Source organism: Notothenia rossii, assembly GCF_949606895.1.
Source record: "Notothenia rossii genome assembly, chromosome: 11".
Lineage (NCBI taxonomy): Eukaryota > Metazoa > Chordata > Actinopteri > Perciformes > Nototheniidae > Notothenia > Notothenia rossii.
In genome coordinates this window covers 38,325,289-38,343,545 of record NC_136910.1, presented here as the reverse complement: position 1 = coordinate 38,343,545, position 18,257 = coordinate 38,325,289, and the positions used below count along the sequence as shown (strand labels likewise).

The 18,257-nt window shown below is 39.1% G+C and overlaps 1 protein-coding gene across 8 annotated transcripts in view; it reads right to left on the bottom strand.

Annotated features, from left to right (window-relative positions):
• mast4 (microtubule associated serine/threonine kinase family member 4) overlaps positions 1–13,214 on the bottom strand; it is a 92,356-nt gene extending 79,142 nt beyond the window's left edge. For 7 of the 8 annotated variants that reach the window (XM_079658659.1, XM_079658660.1, XM_079658661.1 and 4 more), the window contains exon 1: positions 12,711–13,213. In XM_079658659.1, coding sequence (XP_079514785.1) covers positions 12,711–12,923 — 213 coding nt within the window. In that variant the 5' untranslated portion in view covers positions 12,924–13,213. Of the gene's footprint in view, positions 1–12,710 lie in introns of all 8 variants that reach the window. The other variant, XM_079658649.1, reaches the window with a different exon arrangement.
• Between the last annotated feature and the right edge of the window lie 5,043 nt (positions 13,215–18,257).

Genomic DNA, 18,257 nt, shown 5'->3' with positions numbered 1-18,257 from the left:
ATGTATATTGTTTTGACATCTGTTTTTCGAATGAATGGAAACATGAAATATCAGTATTTTTAAAATGAAAAAGAAAAACAGAAATACTTTGAGCAGTGGAATTCAGAAAATGCTTCATCCATTTACAGTAAAATAGATTTCTGCCTAGAATACTATGGTAAGGCAGAATACAGTGCAATCTCTGAGCATTCTAACCCCAACGACAACAAGCTGTAGAGGCCTTGGAATCAATTGTTGTTGCACCATAACAGATATACGAGCCTGTGAAAACTGTGAAAGGATAGATTTTCATTTCATATATTTGTTGAATGAGGTTGGCTATAATTATCAGCAAATTACATTTGAGTTATCAGAAAAACGATATTTCCTGTACCATGCATGATTGGATTTAAGACACTTAAATAAGACAGCTGACACTAAGATATTAGTCAGATTTTGGATTGTCCAAAACGTCTCCATTGATTTTAAAAGTGTGCGTCAGTCCTTGAAATGCACATTTGATTACATATGAAACACTGCAGCTAGTCAACATTTAGCTCGCTGTGTGTGTGTGTGTGTGTGTTTGTGTGTGTGTGTGTGTGTGTGTGTGTGTGTGTGTGTGTGTGTGTGTGTGTGTGTGTGTGTGTGTGTGTGTGTGTGTGTACAGCGGGTAGCAAACACGTAGCACTTTTGGCAGCCGTCAGTGCCCTTTCACCTAGCATTCCTCCCTTCCTGCAGCAGAGAGCCACGCAGAGCTCCTGAGAGCCGGATCAAACCCGAGGTGCCCCCCTCTCCTTCCTCTCCCCACCCTCAGCTTCACACAGTGGACAGTACCAACAACCCTTTGTTGTCAAAGCATAGAACAGACACCAAACAAGATACAAAGATGATGGACTGCACAACAAACAGTCAGTCTGAAAGATGAAGCCTTAACCTGTATAGAATATGGGACAAAGAAAGGCCTTATATCTATATTGCTATGTTTTGGTTTATTTGCCGTTACACTACTAATACCGAGTCTATTAGTTGAAATACAACACTATCCATTTATTTGTACCTATATGCACTATCTAGCATCTTGAAGTCCATGACACCAAGATAACCACCCCTTCCTGTTATTAAAACTTGCATGAAAATAAGGCATTATTCTGATCATGAATACTTTGACACCTACAAAGACAAATGTTTTTGGGGTGCTTGGGGGAAGCAGAAACAAGTTGTGGGATAACTGACTGATATTATTGAAAATAAAAATGGATATGGCGCATAGTAAACAGTTACATAATTAGTCATTACACATCCTGCAGTAACAGAGCAACAATAGCATTTGTGTGGCTGACCAAGTGGTAAATGTTACTCCATTAATAACCATCTTTATGCTATGGTTTTGGTCTCGACCAACCACTGAGGGAAATATCTGTCTTTAGCTACAATATGCTTTAAATGGAGGCAGAATCATTGGAAATAAGGAAAAGCACAAGCACACAAACCAGTGAATCAATAAAGACAATATGCAAGGGAACATAATTGAAATGCATATAAGGAATGGTTCACGGATATTGTGAATGAACTGAGCAAGAGCCGAGCAAACACAGCAGAAGCTGAACTCCTGCTGATGACCTTTATCAACCTAGATTACAAGGACTACATAGACTGGAGGCAGGTAAAGACAAATCAAAGACGTTCAAACACTTTTTCTATACGGGTATATAAACAAGCACACACGGCTACCCTAACAAACTGAAAGCAGAAGGACAGAGCAGCAGGAAGAGTTGTTTATACTACAGCCACTTGGCATGGTTCTGCATTACAAAGTTAAAGGGTTGAGTCATGATTTCCGATTAAAAAAAACAAAACAAAAGCTGATCTACAAAGGGAGAATTAGCAAACGCATTCAGGATATTCATTCCCTTTAAGGATTTGAGGGGAAGTGTTGTTAATCATTTCACTGAGATGGATTAAAGGACCATTTATAAGTGGGAACAGTGTTATTAGTGTCTTTCATTGGTTGCTAAACCACACAAAATGAATACACATAATGTAAAACTGGAACATAGAGCCCATATATCCAGAGGCTTTACTCTAGAGCTGCTTCCAGTCATCGCTGTCCTTTGTTTCACTCATCGTTCTCCCTGCCATTGTTTTTCTGTCATATCCTTTTCTGACCAACAACTGAGAATAACAAGGATTAGTAATAATCTAAATCACATTTGTTTTTCACACAAGCTTACACATTTATCTAGATTGTAAACTCAACTGAGTGTTGCTCCGCCAAGCAAGGTTAAGGTCTACATCAGTGTCTGTCCTAAATGTCAATGCTTCACCATTCTGTCAAACAATTAGACTTTTTTTTTTATATATATAAATCATTGTACTTGGTTTGATGAATTATTGAGTTGTGGCAAGAACTTGTTTTGTGTGGTTACAGTGACAGTTGACCAACAATATCTAATCAGAATATGCTCAATTGCAGACGCTTGGACCAAACTTGAATACATTAAAGAGAACAGGACAGACAGAACAACCAAAAACCATGCCAGGAGCCACAACTGTCGCCCACACAAATGCATTACATGCAGTTTTTAAAACCAAAATATGTGTGCTTCCATGTTGTTCCATTTAAAAGCACACCACACGCAGAGTGGTGCATATTATATCATTGAACTTCATCATGGCTGGTATTTTATTGTCTCAGAGTAGGGCTGAAAGATTAATCGATTTTAAATCGAAATGTGAAAAGATGCGATTATCAAATCGCAAAGCCTGCTTTTTCTTCTTGTGTGTCAGTCATCCACACCAATCAGAAGTGCTGTGCTCCACATGTACCAGCCATTGTTAACCAATCAGAAGTGGCCCATGATAGAAGGTGATAGACAGATTGATCCAATCACCTGCCAAGTATTTTTGAAATACTTTTCCAAATGGCTTCCAATGGAACTCTCCTGGATGGTTTGGTAAAACAAACCATCTGAGTCAGGTTAGTAATGCTCCATCACATGTTTTACATCTATTACAGGGTGAATTTTAAACTGAAGCTTGACTTTAAAGCAACCCAATGGAAGTTTCATGTAAGTTTAGTTCTTTCACTCGTAGCTCGGGTTGCGGGGGTGCTAGAGACGGGAGCATGTTGATGTGACCTTCCTAGCTGGAGATATGGCCGCATTTCCGTTGGGTCGCTTAAAAACAAATATCGCAAATCGCAATATTTGTCCGAAAAATCGCAATTAGATTTTTTCCCAAAATCGTGCAGCCCTATCTCAGAGTGCAAAGTCATCAACCAACCAGACGTTTCAAATCAAACTATTATGTTCAAAACACTTTTCCAATTGACTGACAAAATGTAATTGAACCAAGTCTGCATTATATTGAACACAGAATGGGCTTGCAGAAAGTTGCAATGTGTATGGGAGGCTGCGCAGGCCGCTCTGACCTCAGCGTGCTGTGGCTGTTTTGATTCTGCGACGAAGTGCGACCAAAATAAATGTTGGGAATAGTTTAACTTTCGTGGCCAGGAAGTATCCGCAGCCAATCAGAAAACAGATTCCTGTGGCTCATGGGACATGGTGACCCCTGTTACAAAGAATTTCTTCCTGTTTGTGACCCATGAACATGCGTCCTGGACTCAAAAAGAGTGCGGGGCAAGGGCTGCTTAGCCGTGCAGATTTTGAATAATGATGCTGATACTTCATGGTATTAGATGGGACTTTACTATTTTGGGGGAGGGTTTGAGCAACGTTTTTTAAAAGAGAAGAATAAGAGCTTGCTGCTGTTGATGTCAGTACTAAAAAAGGAGAGTTTCCTCATAACTTCCTTTGAAGGAGCATTCAAAATAATCACATGGTGTGTATTCAATGCCATGGTCATTTCATGCCACGCTTAGATGTTTGTGAACTTTACTCAATGAAGTCTTCAGATAGAGAACATGTTCATCACTCTTTTTCTCAGGGTCAACTGCAGTAAAACAAACTATATTCTGGCTGACCTCGTCAACCAACATCTGTCTACTTCAACTCTCCCTGAACTCCCCTCTGGCCCAAATCCTTCTTCCCTTACCCTCTGCACTGACGCTCTTAGTGTTTACTCATAAGGAGAAAAACACACAAGTCCCAAGGCCTAAATCCTAATAACTCTCTAAGATCAAAGCTGTCCACAGCGTCCTCCATATTTTATGTCACCCGATGGACACTTTATTGTTCTCCTCACACTGACAATATCCTTTCATTAGCTAAAGGAAAGCTTTGGATTTCAGTGATATAACGTGATGTGCTCTCACAGGGGAATTGAGCTTCCTGTGTTGACAAGATCTTGGGAAGACAGCCGTGCTTTTCTCCTCCTATTTCAGATGATGGACAGGATTTATTTTGTTCAGCATGTGAATGATTAAGCCATGCATTATGTCTTCCTGCATTTGAGCATAGTGCCTTAGATGATTATTGTATGCATTCCATCAAATCTGGTGAACCAAAAAGGCTTGAGTCCATGAAAAAACGGATTATATTTTGATCATGATGTGCATCTGGGAACAAACAGGGTGGGTTTTTTTCAACCATGGTACATAATGTCGTTGTTTTGTTTTTTGGTTATGATTTGAGCCAAACTATTGTAAACAGCAGCTTGATTTTGCACATATTCTCTTCTTACAGCAAAACATCATTATTAAAAGATACAATAACCTTAATGACATATATGTTGGTATACATGTAAGTCTATCCACTCACAGGCAATTACAAAAAAAACTTTACATGCAAACAATATAAGGAATAACACATTAAGAAATATATTAGAGGAACTTTAAACGTTCACCCTATTTCGTATTTCAATCAGGAGTCTCTTACCTTGCTTCCCTCTGAAGATGAACACTGACATACCGGTAAATTCCGACCAAGAGACATTTTACTTAGGAACCAACAAACTTAAGGTCCTGTATCAAAGGCTAAGTCATAACAAACTGTTAAATGACCTATTAAAGGAAACCCGTATGTGCATGCATTCACAGCAGCAGAAACCAGAGATGGATCCTAGAAACAGTCACATTAGAAGTGAAAAGGGTCTTTCACACAAAGCATGCTGACGTTGGATGTCCCTGACTGGCAGCCTGCTCAAATAAATGGCTGCTTATTTAGGGGTATAGAAACAGAACTATTGCAAAGAGAAAGTCAAACATTTTTTAACTGAAGCAAATATTGACACATGAAGAGCACCACTGCAAAGCATGACAGTTACCCTTCCAGTTTTAGGGAACAGGCCTTCATAAAATACACAAACATATTATATAAGATTTAGGCAGATGGTGGAAAGGAAATAGATATTACTAGCAGTTTGACTTTGTTAAAATACAACTTAATGAAGAATACCCGCTGAACATATATTGAAAATCTTTGTTATTAAATCCTGGATTGAATGATCAATTTCTTATTTGAATCCCCAAGGTAAGTTGATTTGCCTGAAAATGATTGCAATGGTAACATTTGAAGCGTATTTTCTTGCATCTTTAAAAAGCCACGTTTTGATGGCTTTTAGTTACTCACCATTAACACAATTAATCCACAAACTGATAAATGTGGATTTCCTGACTTCAAATCAGAAATGTAGTCTCCATCTATCTCAGAAATGTAAAAAGAACAACTTAAGAGTAATTCTGAAGGGCAGTATTGCAAAGTATCTGTATAAAAAGGCTGCCATAATCCCAAACAGTGTGTGTACAGTGTTACTACAGGGTATATGCAGGAATCCTGAAGTCAAATTTAATACCTTTTAAGACCTTTTTTAAGACCCTTTCCATACATTTTAAGACCTCATCGCAACTTTGAGTTCTAACCGGTTAAATTGGTTACACACTTTACCTCACATTGACTATATTGATTGTAAAATAGCACAACTAAACAGAGTGCAGACAGACAACTGTAGCCTCCTCTCCACATGAACTTCAACCTCTCTGTGAAGGTCAGGTTTAATGCAGTATGCTGCTTTGTTGCTTCTGTACTCTGTGCTCTTTCATTCCAGTAAAACTCCTCAGAAACCATTAGAAACCAGTATTTTACCAATAAACAAAACAATTGACAAAACTTTGAACTATGAATTATATTAAACTTTGGTGAGCTTCAGCGGGGTAATGCCAAATAGGAGCTCCCTCACAAATACCCAGGGGTTAAATTGGGCTGGGGCGGTCCGGGGCTAAGCCCTGGCACATAGGACGATGCTCTGACGTCATCACCCTCACACATTTGTCATATGTTTACAAAAAACGATATATATGTTAAGACTTTTCTCGTTCTTAATATAGACTATATTTAGGGTCGATATGTGTTGACTTTACTTTAAAATAGCAGATCTTTGTGACCGGATATAATTTGGCTTAGACCCCGCCCCACGAGGACGCATACGGTAAAACGCATACGCAAACGCAAAAAAGTATTCCGTTCACACGCATTCGATTCATTAATGTGTCCGTTCACACTAGACCGCTGGAAACGCTGTAGTACATATGCCAGGCCTGTAAGTGGCGCTGCTGCCGTCACAAAATACACCAAAAGCAGCGAAGAAGACCCTGGAGCATGGTTGCCATGGTTGCCCTTCTGTTTATTCTCCGCGGTGGACGGCGTGTTCTCCTGCTGTATATCTCTCAGGTAGTCCACCAGCAGATGAAAAACACCCACCTCTCCGCCTCTTCCAAGGGACGAGGGAACCGTGCGGCAGAGTTTCCGTTAAAAAAAATGTTCCGCCGGTCAACATGTCCGTTAAAGTTTAAATCTTCCGTACAAAATTAGAAAATTGCCGATCAGAGGTCTTCCTTGTTATTTATTGAGCATTAAAACAAATTGATAACGACTCTGCTCTCTGTATAATAATATTTAATAAACGGTGCCTGCCTCTCTTTTCCTCACCCTCTTCAGCAGCAGCAGGAGACGTGGGGAGAGGGAGGCGGGCTATTTCATCGTTATCAGAAAAAGATCATATAGGGCTTACACACGGAGCCGTTGGACCCCCAGAGCGTTGCGTATGCCGGTCTACACACCTTGGGACCCCCCCCCCCCCCCCCCCACAGAGCGGAGCAAGGCAACGAAACTTAAAATAAGAAGCAGCATTTTACAGCGCGCTATGCATGGGGCCGCCTTGAGGGGGTTTCCCGACATGTCGTTTCAGTAAATTAAAGGGTGTTTCATGTTGTCGTTGCTGTGGGACTTCTTAATACCTTGGAAAATGCCGTTTAATACTTTTTAATAGCCTTAATTTTCGCTAAATTGATTTATCAACTTGTAATACTTTCTAAGACCCCGCGGACACCCTGTACTAGTGTATCGATTGAACGAGATAAATAAACACAGCCAAGATCAGTGGCCACTTTTAAAACCGTTAACAATGTTCAGTGAAGAACCTTGTACAGCATAAAACATGTCAGCTATCGTAGTGGCTGAGTATTGCACAATGAAGACTATTTAAACTATCAATTAATCATTGTTTTTATCTCTCAATCTATGGTATGGTTTCACATATAAATCCAATATATGTTTACAATTACAAAAATACAAACAACCAGAAAGCAAGCCATCATCTTCAAATAGCTTGTTCAACCGTCCACAACACTAAGCTAACGCTAGCAGTGAATGTGGAGCAATGACCTTTCTATAAACAGCAGCTGACTGTATGCATAAACAATGAGTAACTGTGTTCAAATTGAGCACATGGTTAGAGAAAGGTTATGGTGGTATTGTAAACATGTGAATATAAAAACATTTTTGTCAGCCTCCATTTATCTTTATCATTCAGGCCTTTTTAAACACATAAATCTCCCCCCACAAAGTGTCCTTGTATGCTAAACATAGCCAGAGCATATGAACATGTGTTTCATGAGATAAATGAGAGTCCGGCTAACCTAAACAGAGCTGCTCCATTTCAACAACGCTGTCCAGTCGATTCTCCAGTTAATGGAGTTTGCCCAGTGCCAGTTGTCACACATGGTTAGTTCCCATTTTAAAAAAAAGAAAAAGGACTGGGCCAGTTCATTCTAATAAAGTGCTCAGAAAAAACGGTTTGAGTAAAGACTTTCTCAGTTTTGTATTTCATATTTAAATATCACTTTATAATGTGTTTCTTTTGCAATGTTTTTATCATGTATTGTAAAGCACTTTGAATTGCCTTGTTATTGACATGCTCCATAAATCAACCTGCCTGGCCTTGCTTTGAGGGAAGTCATTTGTTATCTGTCCCGATCAGTAAATGATTTGAATGCTCCATAAAGCACATCACTGAGTGTGATACACACCTGTGCGAACATGGTGTTGAGAAGTTAATGGATGTACTATAGAATCAGCATAATAAATCACAGTGTCACAGCAACCAAGTATAGGAAAAGAAGAACAAATAGACCTGCAATAAATGTAATGGAGAAACTATGCAACCTGCATGAATGACATGCATGGGTTTTAAAAGCTTTCTCATTGAAAATAGATGCTCTCTGAAAATGATGCTTTGAGATAAGAAAGATTAAACAAAACATTTAAATAAAAGAGAATCACTATTAATCTCCGTAAAGTTGAGGGGAGCTGCAGATACAGATGATAACACTCAGTTTGTTGCCTCAGTACAAGCCATCCATTTCCCATTGTTTTTATAAAAATACAAATAGCTGCTTAAAGTGGACCTATCATGCTATATTTGAATAATATAGTGTAGGACCATACCTATATAAGGCATATTTATACTTTTTATTTTTCAAAATACCAAACAGATCATGCATTTTAGCCATTACTCATTTCGCTCAATTTAACACTGTCTTTGCATGGGCTGATTCTGTGAGAACAGCACCATCTACAGGCCTGGCATATGTACTACAGCGTCTCCAGCGCTTTCGAATGGCAATGCCCGTGGCTGTCTCCTCCTGATTGGTGGAGTTGGCCCAATAGCCGTAGCGCCACTTCTGTGACGTCATAGAAGTGTTCAAATCTGGATCAGTCTGTATCAGATCTGTTGCAGCCCCTTTTTTAGAGATTTGGGTATCGAGGAAAAGAGAGAGGGCTGTGTTTTCTGACACTTGGTGAGTTCCCTGGAACACCGGGGACACATATTCATGTACAAAAGACGTACAAAAGTGCATTTTGCATGATAGGTCACCTTTAAGATCACTAAGCTCAACATCTAACTGTGTTCTGGGCTGGTATTGGCAGTGCATGACGCAATGCATGTTCCATTTAAGCCCACACCACTGAGGAAGCCATTCAGTTTTTGCTCGCTCTGTGTACTGAAGATAATCCACCTGATTGTAAAGTAACTACTGTACTATACAAACACCTAGAAGATAACCTGGCATGTGGGAAGAACAGGGATAATCACTGTTGTTGCAAGATGTTCTCTGATCTGTGCAAAAATAGCCAGCCCACTTCAAGTTTGTATTACCCATCATACTGTGGTGGGAAAACTGGTTTGAAATGTAATGCATTACATGCTGAAAGTATAATATTGAGGGTTGAACACAGACTAATCCTGATCCTCTGTGGGAAATACATTTGTTGTTGCAGCAGCACATAAATGCAAGAAAACCAAATAGGAAATTGTGGGGTTTAGCAAAACACAAGTGGCATTCCCCATACCGTGCTACAACATGAGAGGTAGAGATGAGACAGCATGGGAACAGAGAATTTATGATTATGGGGGGGGGGGGGGGGGAATAGCAGCAATGATTAACACACTGACAGATTGTAAACCTTGGCAAGCAGTGGGCCAGACTCGTAATACTTGTTAGGCACAAATATGATCTGAAACTCTCTTTAATAGTCCTACCGCCAGCTAAAGCACATCATAAATCCTCAAGTCATGTTCAGCCATGACAATCAAGGGAGGACCTAAACATTGTTTTTTGTAAGGCTTATATTCTATGGTAAATGTACCTTTAAATTATGAACAATATTCTCTGGTTCCAGCTTATCTGGGACTTGCTACTTGTGGTGTCATACATTATTCAAATATTTTGGTTTTGGTGTTGTTCCTGCAACAATAGTGATTTAAGGCCACGTCTTTGCTCTCTTGGAAGTTGTGATGGGTATTTTTCACAACTTCTGTCTTCTGGATTTGATGAATCTGCTTATCATTTTCTCTAAAATCAATACATTGTTCCTTGGTCTAATACAATAAATAGAGCTTCAATGCTTTAACGATTGATGTATTAGTCTAACGGAGGCAAAAACAAATGTACACTTGACTTTGACGAAAAATGAATTCTTACACAAGAAGACTTAAGCGATTACCTGCTACTGACACTAATCTCAAACGAATGCATGTAATGAAATGCAATGAGTTCACGTTCTGTGTTCCTTGGTCAAATCTGGACTGTATGCTTCTTATTTTAATCTATGTGTTTTTTTATTGTGTGCATGTAGAAAAAGATCATGTGTGGGCTAATCTCATCCTGTAGTCAATGTTCTCTGTCACTGCCCACGACGCTGGACTGATTCAGACGTCAGGGATGAACAAAGATCCAACCACACTGAGATTTTGTGAAGATAACACCGTGGAAAAATCTGTGAAGTGCCACTGTAGTAAGCATCTCATTCCTTGAAACACTGCACGAGGCTAAGTCTGTAACAGAGACGTCATACAAGTTCTCAGAATCCTTTCCCACTTTAACTCCGCAGCGAGACAGAGTTCGAAGGTCAGGGTTCCTTGATTATCCCTGTAGTAATACACTGAGAGGCTGCTAGTGGCTGTCAGGTCAGCTTACCTGCTTTGTGGACGTCTGTATTTAGTGCAGGCCAAATTACATCTCATCTTCAGTGGCCAGCGGCGACAGAGGGGTCGCTGGTGTTAAATTAACTTCAAACTGACGTATTAAAAAGGGATCAAGAGAAAAGGGCACAGGGTTCATTTTATACAAGCCGCTCTGACTTTTGCTTTTGACGTCTGTGGTGTAATTTTAGAAAGAATATTTTGGGGGAATCATATTTCACTTGCTGTGGAAAAACATGTATTTCAGCCAAATGTACAGTATTTGTTTTAATGATAAGAATAGTTTACTTTAAGATAGGATGAAACAAGAAACCAGTAAACATGCTTTTCCTGCGCCTTCCCTATCGTCTGTGAAAGCTCAGCTCTATTAAGCTAATAAACTGTTCTTTAGTCAAGTCTAATTAGCAAAGCAAAAGTGTTAGCAAACATGACACCACCCCAGGCCCAGGGTATGTCACTTCAGGTTTATACTTGTATTTTCCTCACAGTAAATGCAATCTGGTGCCTTTTATGCAAGTCTGTACAATGGTAACTTCCATGACAAATCAATTATTCAGTTCTTAGAGTCATGATGCACAATGCCTAAAAGTACAGATATGAGCTCGCATTCAGAATTAGTGAAAAAAATTGTGAAGTAACCCGTGAGTAATGTTGCAAAAGCTTCCGTTTTCTCACGTTGCTTATGTTGGATTTTATATTGGATGAAAGTCTGCCACACCTATAGCCTGCAGGTCATGTTGCATAATATTATATTTTGAAAAAGGTATATTAGTCTGCGAGCATAATTAACACACCCTGATGGCCTCATACTGCTTTGTGCTCATCTGAGCCAGTCTAACCAGTCTGCAGAAGTGTAATAAAAACGAAATGGCTGAGGCATGGATTTTTTCTTCCTCATTCGTTCCATCTGTTTCCTGAATAAACACAACAACAACCGCTTGCTCCTCTATACAATTAGTGTGGCAAGACCATAGACTGCATATGGGCAGGACCCAGTTTTGCATCTCATGTAGGCTACTACCATTACATCGCTGTCACAGTTACAAAAATCCAAGCAAAAAATAAATAAATCCCGGAAAAGCCAGAACATGTTTTAAAAACACCACTGATAAAATGGCATTTTCAGAATCCTTCAAGATATGTTTCCAGAGGTTGTATTAGGTGGTTGCGTTGAATTATGTTTCTGTTAGACTGAGTGATGTGTCTTATATTTAGTCTACCCTTCGTGATATGAATGGGGTGGTTTAAATATTAGAAATGCCTATCAATACCATGCTATACAAACCTAAAAAATGACAATATTTGAATGAGAACCTCTTTAGAACAGTATTTAAAAAAAAAATAACTTTCATTTTTATAGCAGAACTGTTGTATTTTGATATTCTAATACATTCATTAAGTGTGTTTATGTTGTGCAAATTGAGCAACAACACTAACATCATTTCCGGCCTCTGTTTTGAAACAGGTTTATAAAAACACTGTCATGCCTCACATAGAATATGTTTTAATCAGAAATGTATTACTGTATGACAGGCACAAACTAGTGCTATTAGGCAATGAAAAACAAGTATAAACACCCATATGGCAAGCCTCCATTAGAGTAAATGACTCAGGACTCGTCATGGTCAAAACAGAGAGCAGTGCATCAGTTCACATCCTGCATGAAAGAACTGAGACTAATGATAAGTATGACTTGTTGTGAATCTAAATGGAAGGTATGAAGTCAAGAAAGCACAGAGCATGAATTAAACTTAGACTATGTGCTCCTCTGACTTCATGACATGTGCACACACCCAAACCTGAGCTGAGACACTGAGCTGATGCAGGCTGTTGTTTACAAATGTTTTGACAGCAGGAGCTAAATTCATGGAGTTTAGTACGGTCTCCAGAAGCGTTAAATGGATTAGGAGGATTACTGGCACGCCACATTTAACCTTGTGGTCCTCACAGCTCATTTGTATTGTATTGTATTTGCCCACACTTCACACATGCAGGGGTTTTATCGTGTTTACCTTTTCGTCTTCGTCTTCACTTTCTTCATCCATTGTCGGAGTGTCGTTGTCGTCGTCCTCTTCCTCGAGGACACTTTCCGAGTCCGAGTTGTGTCCATCATCTGCAGAAACTTTGATGTGCACCACAGGCGACATTTCTTCCCCCTCGGACAAGGTGTTTGAACCGGACGACGACGACTCACTTCCACACGAAAAACAATGTTTCTGCTCCATTTTAAATAAACTAATATCACCAATTTGAAAGCAATAATAACGTCAAAACGAAGCGCAGTTATTAATTAACCTGTCCACGCACCTGTCCTGTCAATTCATTTTCGTTTTGAGCCCATAAAAGGATACCACACTTTTTTCTGACCAAGTAAAAACAAAGTCACGACGTTGCTGAAAGATATCGATATTAAAATACTTGTCGACCCGGTTTAGTATCCATGTGAGCGTTAGTCTGGTGTCCAAGCTTCAGTTCAGTTAAAAGTTCCCCCTCTGGATTGTGGAGCATTTCTCTCCCTAAGCAGCGCGAGTCCATGCTGTCATTGCCTTCATAATGCACAGCAGCCACAAAGTAAACCCCGCCCACAACGTGCTGGCCCGACCAATCAGATCACAGCAGCTTCAAAACCAAATAAAGGAAGATTTACTCAATACTGTGCACATTCTACGTACCTGTATTGCCATTTTACACAAATGATTCATCTACTTCACAAAAAATCTCATTATTGTACTTCTTACACCATTACATATGTCTGGAATTTTTCACTTTTCAGATTTTCTTTCAATATTGCCTTGTCCAGTGAACAACATGTATCTCTAATCTAGTGATTTTGAATGTATCTAATGGAAAAAAGGATAAGGTTTTCCTTTAACATTTTTTATATACGACCTTAAATAATTATCAATTTGTATTTTCATATTGGAATATTTATTTGAGTACATCTTCGGCCACCGCTACATATTATACATCATACAATTCATAGCCTATTCAAGTAAACACACACTTTCAATTACCACAGTCAAAAATACATCTTAGCACACTGATTCTATTTATAGACATGTGCACATGAATATACTGTACATAATACCAACTTCATGCATATTACCTGTTACATTAATATTTAATCTTATCATTCTGCACAATTTAGTTTTCAAGGTTAATGTAGAAATGAAAGTTAGATGTTAATGTGTAACTGTACCCTATTTATCTACCTTAAATGTTTTTCTTAGAACTGTGTGTAAGTAAATTGAGAGTAAAGTCAATGTCCTTGTATGGTTACACATTCTAGGCCAATGAGATAAAGCTGATTCTGTGTCTCCAAGTTTCTAAATCCAGGATGTGAAGTTTACATGTGCAACCACTGTTCGAAATGGCGGGGAGCCAAGGGAGCTTGGCTCCCCCGAAGAGGGAGGGAGCTCCCCTGAAGGCCGACTTTGAGATAAATAGGGGGAGCCCAAAACAATCGTGCATATTTGTGTCACACAGATTAGAAATGTTGAGTTTCTGTAAATAAAAGCTCTTGAAATAAATAATAGTTATAGTTCATTACAGTTTCTGAATATTTGTTTTATATTTGTGAATATTTCTGGGTGTTGCCATCTATACGTGGCGGCGCTGCATTCTTTACGTTACGCTACTTACGTTGCTATGGTTACGGCAGGCGATGCCGGCTCTGGCTTTGTGATAAAAAATATGGCAAAACGAAAACAGCCTTGCCTCGCAGATTTTGGATTCACAAGCAAAGAAGCAAAGGAGTCTAAAAATGACAACATGAACGGAAAACAACTTTTAGTTGGCCGGCTGTAAGCGGCGTTAGGGTCGAGTTTGACAGCTACTCACCGAGTTGAGTAAAGTTGGAACGATATTGGCAGATTCAGATTTCACGGATCAATAACTCATGAACAAAACGTTGTTCAGACACAAAGTATGTCTCCTAAGTACCGTGGTAAGGTTGACAACGAACTACAATCACATTTTGATAAATAAAAAAAAGCCAATACGTGCTGTCCTCCAAACTGCACACATTACATTGGTCTCTATCCGCTGCCGGAGAAGAAACGACCGTCTGCAAAGTCCAACTCCGAAAAAAGAGAATAAAATAATATTCAATCACTTCACATTTGTACAGTATATTTCTACCAAACTCACAACACACATCAACAGTCTCCTGTTGGTCATACTACAGCAGAGAGTTTGGAAGAATGTGCTCTTGAATAATTTTGGTGAATATTTCTAATGTAAAATCTTCAATAAACATGGCATCATCTTCAATAACGTTACTATTATACAGTATAAATATTCACCAAAAGTATTCCAAACCATATTCTTCCAAACTCTCTGCTGTAGTACCAACAGGAGACTATTGATGTGTGTGGTGAGTTTGGTAGAAATATAATAGTAACGTTATTAAAGATTATACCATATTTATTGAAGATTTTACATTAGAAATATTCCCCAAAATTATTCAAAAGCACATTCTTCCAAACTCTCTGCTGTAGTATGAGCATCAGGAGACTATTGATGTGTGTAGTGAGTTTGGTAGTAATATACTGTATAATAGTGAAGTGATTGAATATTATTGTGTTCTCTTTTTTCGGTGTTACACTTTGCAGACGGTCCCTGAGCACTCGTTTCTTCTCCGGCTGCGGAAAGAGACCAATTTAATGTGTCCAGTTTGGAGGACAGCACGTATTGGCTTTTTTTTATCAACATGTGATTGTAATTAGTTGTCAACCTTACCACGGTACTTATGAGACGTAATTTGTGTCTGAATAACGTTTTGTTCATCAGTTATTGATCCGTGAAATCAGAATCTGCCAATATCGTTCTTACTTTACTCAACTTCCACACCGAGGGAGAGGCCTGCCGATGCGGAACCTGAAGAGGCTTCAACAACGGCCACAGCCGCCGGCGTAGTGACACCGTCTGTAGTAGTAGCAGAGTGATTTTATAGCAATTGATCGAATCTCCGCTGCTGCGCCAGTCAACAGAACGTGCCTGTGATATATTTAGTAGCAGGATGTGCACTGAAAAATAGGGCTCCCCCGAAAGCAAATGGGTAATTCAAACACTGTGTGCAACACATAACTTGGATATTTGTGTGCATGTAAACACACTCACTTCAGTGAAGGGATTTCCAGGAACCTAAAATACTATTTTTACCAGCAGGATGAATACACTAATCTGGCGTACAATGAAAAAGTAAAAACGCCAATATCAGTGGCGGCCGGCCCATAGGGGCGCTAGGGGCGCCGCCCCACCTCTTCCCACATACAAAAAAAAAAATTAAATTAAAAAATATATATTTCAAAAAATATATATTTCAAAAATATATATATTTTATATATTTTATTTTTAATGAACAAGGTAAATATCATACAATTGGTATCAGTCAAATGTATAATCTACAATAAAATCTTGTTAAAAATTGTGTTACGATGTCTAAAGTTACTGATAAGTTACATGTTTCCTGCCTGGCCTTGCCCTTGGCATTAGTTTATCATTACGGGGCGCTGCCCCCGAGCCAAACAGCAGCAACCAGCACGTTGCAAAAGTCTCAATAGTAAACTGTGCCGCCGAAACATAATTTCAGCCAATCAGCGCCGTCAAATATTTTGGTCACGAGGGCGCTCACGTTGGCGTCCACGTTGCTTACGTGCGTTGACGTGAGTTGTTTTTTTAGACTCGAGAGGAACTGGGGTAGTATCTATAGTAACGCAGTGTAGGCGGAGCCATGACGTTCAATGAGCTCCCCAGAAAAACAACACAGCCGTTAACTCTTAGCACTCAGAGCTCACAGCTCTTCATATCTGTTCAGAAACTAGACAAAAGTTAAACAAGTACAAACACATACTGTCTGTGTCATGGCGAATACAGTCGCTGGTTTATTTATGTCTGTATAGGCCGTTGTTGTGAGTGTGGACGGTCGGAGCATTTACAACGTTAGCTTAGCCAAATCTCCATTAGAAAACACGCATTTTAAAAGGTTTTTCGCCTGCCGTCTGTCTGCAGACAGGTCAAAGCCTTAATTCATGGTTTCTACTATCCGGTATCAGTATGTTGTTACTTCGGCATCATTTTGAAACGATTCTCTCTCTAGTTTAGCATACTCAGCCAGACTCAGCCTGGTTGTTCCTGGCCCTAGAACCACGATTTTATGGGGCCATTACATCACCAGAAGTCCCAATTTAACGGGTAATTTCTCCCCCCCAAAATTTTTTTACTCACTATATCAACAGCCCCACCAAAAATATTTTCCACCAGCCGCTACTGGCCAATACAGATAGCAAGAAGTGTTTTGAAATAGGTTATTTTGAAAAGAAAACATTTTGAATATTGGAAAAGATTAACAATTTATGTTTATCAACATAACTGATATATTTCATACTTAAAGTAGTTTTATTTGTGGGTGGCAAACTTAAAAAAATATTTTTGTCATGTGAAAAATGTGCATTGGAGCTGATGACAACAGCAACGAGTAAATAACTTTAATTACAAAGTAAATGCACATACAGATTATTATTGAACTTGAACAAAACAGTATGCAGTTTGGAAATCATAAGATGAACACTGATTGACCAGATAGTCAGACAATGTTAATATAAAGATAGTATATATTTTTGGGTGTGATTTTAGTGAAATCTGCCCCAAAATGTTTGGCTTTCATAGTTGTTTGGATTAAGAAGAAGAAGCCAAAATGTGGATATTATTATTCCATGATTTATTTGGTTTGGTTTTTTTAAAACACAAACTCTATCTGCGAGGACAAAATGGTACCCATAGCTGGCCAAATAGTCATCTTAATTTCTTAAGATTGGTTTGGTTCTCTCTGAGCTCATAAACACATTCAAATGCAAAACACAGAAAGAAAAATATTGTTTGGTGGTTTCACCGTCTTGATCATCTTGATTAACTTGGAAACACAATTGCCTGAGTTTAATCAGATGACCCCAGATCAGCCGTGAATGTATCATTCCTGCCGGTTGTTTACACAGTACTACAGCCATGATGTGATGGCCACACCCAGAGAACATCTTTCTGGTTGCCAATACTCTAAGATTTCCCACCACATTAATCCTGTCAAACAGTTGATGGATCTCTGTTCATGATGAGCAAGGGGGTCATTTCCACTAGGATTATTATCAGTGGTCGTTCTGTATGCAGAGGAAGACTGCTTTACTGATGATTCTCTCTAAAACACAGCCGGTCTGGAAGCCGGATAATGACATATTAAAATGAAAGTGTCTTTTTGATAAGGGGCTATCCTTGATCCCGCTCTGGAAATGTTCCTGGTCTCCTCTGAAAGGGGGCTCTTTGCCGTTTTCAATAAAAAATTGAATATAATTGATAATAAAACAGATTTACAGGGACTCAGTCATGATAAGAAAGGCTTTCTTTACATTATCTTTTTCTTCTTTAATTATCTGACACCCCTGGATCACATCTGCATGGACAGGTGAAACTAAGTCACCCTAAAAGAGAGGTGCCCTGAAAACCAAATGTAATGCAATCAAGGACACTTCTATGTGTAGTTAACATGCAAAGTTAACATGCAAAGT